This window comes from Eretmochelys imbricata, chromosome 1 (genome assembly GCF_965152235.1).
Source record: "Eretmochelys imbricata isolate rEreImb1 chromosome 1, rEreImb1.hap1, whole genome shotgun sequence".
In the NCBI taxonomy this organism is placed as follows: Eukaryota; Metazoa; Chordata; order Testudines; family Cheloniidae; genus Eretmochelys; species Eretmochelys imbricata.
Window position 1 is genome coordinate 188,523,610 of NC_135572.1, and position 6,000 is coordinate 188,529,609.

Here is a 6,000-nt window from a genome sequence, read left to right on the forward strand (position 1 = left end):
ACGAAGTGAGGTGTAGCTCACGAAAGCTTGTGCTCAAATAAATTGGTTAGTCTCTAAGGTGCCATAAGTACTCCTTTTATTTTTGTGAATACAGACTAACACGGCTGTTACTCTGAAACTAGTCTGCATGTGTTATTTTTTCATAGAACAGCTCAAGCATGTCTCATGATTATCACATCTAAAAACTGCTCTCGAGCATAAATTAACAATAAAAACTATTAATCAAATGAAGCGCTCATGAGATTACAAGATGCTGATTAACATTATCAACAGTGATCAGAAAGTTTCAAAGAAAGCAGCCTTATGGTCTAAAAAAGGCCCCCAAGACAGCAGGGGGCAGGATTTGCATCACCATGCTGAGTGTCAGGGAGGGCATGGTCCAAGAAAAAAAAAAAAAAAGCACAGAAATAAGGTAGCCCCAGAGTTAAGCAGAAAAGCCTACAGGCCACACAGGTGGGTAAAAAACCCACCCAATCTTAAAAAGGTAAGCCCAAAATTTGCTTACTCTAAGCCACTTGGCAACAGATGTAGAATCCTCTGCATCATTTGTTCTGGGGAGGGGAGGGGAAGGAAAATCAGCAGTTCAGTGACTCCATAGAAGTGTGTTGCCTAAGCTTTAGGAACAATCAGATCTTTGGTTTTGGATACACTCAAGTTCTTTTTCTCTATGCTTTCGAAGTTGCAACTGACCAGATTAATTCCTAATGTAACTCCACAGAAGATATAAGCCAGAGGTGGGCAAACTATGTGGCCCGCGGGACTGTCCTGCCCGGCCTCTGAGCTCCCGGCCGGGGAGGCTAGCCCCCGGTCCCTCCCCCACCGTCCCCCCCCTTCCTCAGCCACACTGCTGCGCAGGGAGCGCTCTGGCCTGCCGCTCCTGCCGGGCAGCGCAGCTTGTGCCCACCCACCTCCCAGGCTTTCTAATAAGCCAGTCCTGCCGCCCTGAGCAGCATGGTAAGGGGGTGGGGAGCGGGGGTTGCATATGGGGCCTGGGGAGCAGTCAGGGGACAGGTAGCGGGGGCTTAAATAGGGGGCGGGGTCCAGGGAGGACGGTCGGGGTGGGATGTCCCGGGAGGGGTCAGTCAGGGAACAAGAAGCAGGGGGAGTTGGATGGGTTGGGGGCTCTGAGAGGGGCATTCAGGGGAAAGGAAGTGGGAGGGGGTGGAGCCAGGCTGTTTGGGGAGGCACAACCTTCCCTACCCAGCCCTCCATATTGTTTCACAACCCCGATGTGGCCCTCAGGCCAAAAAGTTTGCCCACCCCTGATATAAGCAGTCAATGGAGATACACAAGGGATGAATTTGGCCCAGCATGTCATATTGCTTTTTATTCCTGTTCTTAGTTGAACCACTTCCCCTTTCTTAAATTCAGGGCTTGTTAAATAACTCAATATCAAGATTTCTTTCTACCTGTTTTAAATTTGGCCTGATTCCAATTTATTTTGAAATGATACTTTCGGTACAAAATTAACTAACCTGGCTTTATAGATTTTCCTAATACTTCATGAAAGAAGCATTCCCCAATTTACTTTATGTAGTCCATGTAATAAAAACATGCATATAAAGCAGTCTTAGTTTTCTCCATATTTTACTGGAATATACATTTTTGTACACTATGAAGCACACTACATCAAAATGGCAGAGAAACCTGTGGCACTCTTCTCAGCTCAATGGTGTTAAATGTACGCAATCACATTAATTGATTAAGAAAGCTACCAGTGGAAACCAAATACAAGAACTTCAGCATTCCAAGCACATTCTCTGCAATCAAGCAGGACAAAAAAAACTTGAGCAAACCAAATGGGACTCTTCATAACTTAACCAACACTTTCACTTTCAACAGAAGTCAGAGCTGGCCCTCAGGTTACTACACAAAGTATTGTACACCAAAGCCAAAAAGCCTCATACAAAATTAAATCAGTGTGGACTATCTAATCAATAAAAAGCTCTTGATTGCATGAACTGAAATCATGGTTCAAATTTTTTCTAGTTCTCAGACTCCCAACCCTTCAGTCAGACAGAGGGAAGTCTACCATTCAATTAAGTCTACAAAGCTCATTTTTAAACTCCCAAATCATTGAACTGAACTCTCCCCACCATCACAGGAATCTTTCTGTTTATGGTGGGACAGCCTGAAGTAATCCAAATTAGGATATTTCCGTTCCCTATTGACCATAACAAGGAGCATGTTCGTAAGGGCTCCTTAAGATCAGTAACTATCACTACTCCAAAGCACTGACAAAAAGAAGCTTGACTAGACATTTTTTGGTTGCCTTTTCACTTTCCAAGTCTGTTCCTCTTCCCTCTACATTAATCTCCCCTGGCAAAGATAACTTGCCCGGCAGCCAGACAGATGCTTTTGAGCCTAATATTGTTCTGTTTTGTTTTTTTTTTGCCAGACCAGGTCACATTAATGAAAGGCCAATGGGGCCATGCCTACTCGGAATATTCAATATAGCGATGCATCAAAACTGAACATTTTGTAGTGACATTTAAGAACCTCTTTAATCACTATGTATCCAGGGGAACTTTAAGATAACCCATTCAAGACAGTAGTGCAAATTGCACTTTTAATTAGAGAGGATCTCATTCACCACACTCCCAGTAAGCTGGAGAAGCAAGAGTTCTGAGGTAACTTTGAAATCCACATCTTTCACAGGAAGAATTACTTAGATATCCACCAGCTCATTGTATTGATCAGCATTTTCTCTATTTCAATGCATACCAATATTATTCCTGAAACGCCAAAATTTAAAACACATATATTAAATAAAAGAAAAAGGTCTGATACAGAAAAAAGCTGATCATCTGACAAGTTTGGTAACCACAAGAGACCCCAGCAGAGCAGTGTCAAACATGCATCTTTCCATAAGAAAACTACAGTTTTCTCCTCTTTCAATCTCCTGAGGACAGTTGCCAGAAATCAGAAACCAAGTAGAGGTCTCAGATCTTACTTCATTTTGTAAGCTCTCTTTACAATCAATGTGACACATTAATAAACTGTTTCCTACTGTTAATACTTCTATTTCTTGTAGCCTTAGTCCCATCTATATGGGGTTAGATCTTCCAGTCCTTCTCCACTCCAGTTGATCTTAAAGCAGTTCCTCAGAAACTCCAAAGCTATTCAAATCCTTTTCTATGACATCCATACATCTAGTATTGGGTCTTCCAACCCTTCTCTTACTCCCCACTTCGAAGTTTAACACCCTGTGTTTTATATATTCTTCCACATGTTCTTTTCACATGCCCAAACCCAGCAGACTCCTTCTGCTTTTCTATAATTGGTACCACCTTCACACTTCCCCTAATTCCCATTTGGAACATGGTCCATCCTTGTAACTGCAAGCATCCGCCTTAACATTATCATTCCCCCTGTATTCAAGATCTCCTCCTGTCTCTTCCTCAGTGCCCTGCATTCAGAGCTATACAAAAGTGCAGGCCTAATTACAGTCTTGTAGATCTTACTTTTCAGTTTGATTGGCACTTTCCTAAGGCAGATAGCTCTGCTCACTTCTCTCCATTTACTCCATGCCTTTCCTGTACTGCTTATAAGTTGGTCACTGAATACCACTGAACCTAGGTACTTGGACTTCTGTAACTTTGGTACTGCTTAGGATTGTAACTGTAGGTCACATATTTCATATTAACATTTGAACACACGATCAGTATTTGTATTGCAGTAGCATCTGATTTATAACACAGAAAGAGAAAGCTATAATAGTAAAAACTTAAAAAACAAACAAACAAAACCCCAAAATCCTATACCCTATATTGCAACCTTTCAGATTCTAAGAAAGGGGTTATAGCTGTTTGGAAGAAAATTACCAAAAAAATCCAACAGAGACACTGATGGTCAGAAACAATTTTCTATTTGCAATATTAAGAAAGCTTGAACAGTATTTTTCTGATCTGAGTAACCCCAACACCAAGCATTTAAATTAATTTTAGCAATTTTGATGCAGTTTATTTACAGTAAGAGGAGAAAAAGCAGGTTGATAGGATACAGCTACATTTATACAGAAACAGAGAGGGCCAAAAGCAAAACTCAGTCACCACCTGAACATCAGGGGGTGCAGGTCTAAAGCTTGCAGCTCAGGCTCATCTCAGAAATGATTAAAATTGCACATAATGTCTCAGGGCTAGTTCACTGCCAAATTTCAAAAAGCATCACTTCTTATCCTGTGGAGAGTCTTCCTGTCAAGTTTGTTTCCCTTCCCCACTTCATTCTTGAAAACAACTCTGGGGAGGGGAGAAACACTTGAGACTGACTAGGCAGGTACATTTGTGTCCTCGCTTTAACGATGGTGTTCTGGCTAACAGAAAATGAATGTGCAACTCTACATTACTTTAGTCCCCAGTGAGATACTTAAAAGTGGCTTCGTTTCTTCATGCACTAATTTGCCCAATGTGATATTGCTACTTACATAGTTTCCATCAGCCCATCCAACTACCATCCTCAATTCTCTTTGTATCAGAGCAGTAAATCCTTACTTCCATGGACTGAAATTTACTCATCTGACATTGATTTCAAGGCGAGTTTTAAAGCATCCTACCGTTTTATGGAGATTTTGGCAAGGAGAGGTTCAGAGTGCCACGCTCAGTGAAACGGTCACAGCTTGAAACTGCCTCAAAATGAAACACTGTGACATTACCTGATCTTTGCGAGGCTGCTGGGTTGACGATCAACAGAGGGAGGGGTCCCAATAATTTCTCTCTCTTGTAACCCAAGCTGGACTTAAACTTCACAATACATACACACACACACCCTCTCCAAGCCGCTCAAAATAATAAACAACAACGGTCTCCCCTCCTTTTTAGTGTTGTAATATCTGGAAGCGCCCCAGCTGCCCTTGGCAATTGGCACGTAGCCACTGACTTCTGCTTCTCAGCCTGTTCTAAGAGTTTGGTTGGCAACTGTTTCCCATTACACTGTTCAGTGCTGGAGGGAGCCAGAAATGAAAGTGGATTCAATGGGGCTCGGAGTCTCCGAAGGTGGGGCGTACTAGAGATCTCTAGCGTATCCCTCCAGATCAGAGAGAGAGGAAGAAAAATGCAATCAAGAAAACCAGGCAAGTTCCCAACAAGTTCCCCCCGCTCCCCGATGCGGCTGCGTGCCTACCTGTGCGTGGCCGGCTCCCGGAGGTGCGCCTTGTCCCCTTCCTCCTGCTCCTCCTTGGCCCGGGGAGGGCTCTTGGTGAAGAACCTGGAGAAGCTGCTATGCCAGGAGGAGCCGGTTCTCCTCTGGCTGCCCCAGCCGGACATCTCCGGCAGAGTGAGAAGGGGAAGCGGCGTCGATGGCTCGGAGCAGGGGCAGGACGGGATCCCTTCGCCTCCTCCCAGCAGCACAGCACCGCCGCGCCTGCCCTCTCCAAGTTCCTGCCTAGTCCATAATCGCAGAGGGGAAGAGACGCGGGGAGCTGCCCAAGGGAAGAGCGCAGGCGGCCGCCCCGAGATGCCCCGTCCCCCCAGCCGCCGAGACACAACCGCGACTGCACGGCTCCCTGCCGCCCGCCCCGCAAGGCGGAGCTGCCACGACCGGCCAGGGGCACGCCCCCCAACCCATCAGCAGCCCAGGCCGCTGCAGCTCCACCCATTTCTCCTCCTCTCTCGGCACGGCTTAAGAGGCTGCTTCCTCTCCAGCCCCTGCCGGCTCGTTAGCCAGGAACTTCAGGTTGCTTGAGTTGAGGCTTGCCTTCCCCAGGCGACCATGTTAATAAATCCCAACCTCCACTAAGCACACGCACAGTGCTTGGTTGTAGCACATGCCAGTAGAGCACCTTGATTCACTGTGCTCCAGAGCAAGGCGAGCATTAGTTTAAACATTTCCTGCTTCAATGTTCTATGCTCTTTACTACTGGCACAGACCCAGGAGGTGGGCCCATGCTTTAGGGCAGACGCTGTTGTCTTTAATTGTTTCTATAGTACATGCTCCAGGCATTGCTAAAGCTTGACACTCCATGACAAGCAAATACTAGACCTTGACCCCCAGGAGCTTAGAGTC

General features: G+C 45.3%; 1 protein-coding gene across 2 annotated transcripts in view; it reads right to left on the reverse strand.

Annotated features, from left to right (window-relative positions):
* CRYBG3 (crystallin beta-gamma domain containing 3) overlaps nucleotides 1-5,377 on the reverse strand; it is a 124,895-nt gene extending 119,518 nt beyond the window's left edge. For both annotated transcript variants that reach the window (XR_013346505.1, XM_077820452.1), the window contains exon 1: nucleotides 5,119-5,377. Coding sequence is in view for 1 of the 2 variants with exons in the window: in XM_077820452.1 (XP_077676578.1) it covers nucleotides 5,119-5,261 (143 nt within the window). In the remaining variant the exon portion in view is untranslated. The remainder of the gene's footprint in view (nucleotides 1-5,118) is intronic.
* Nucleotides 5,378-6,000: the final 623 nt, after the last annotated feature.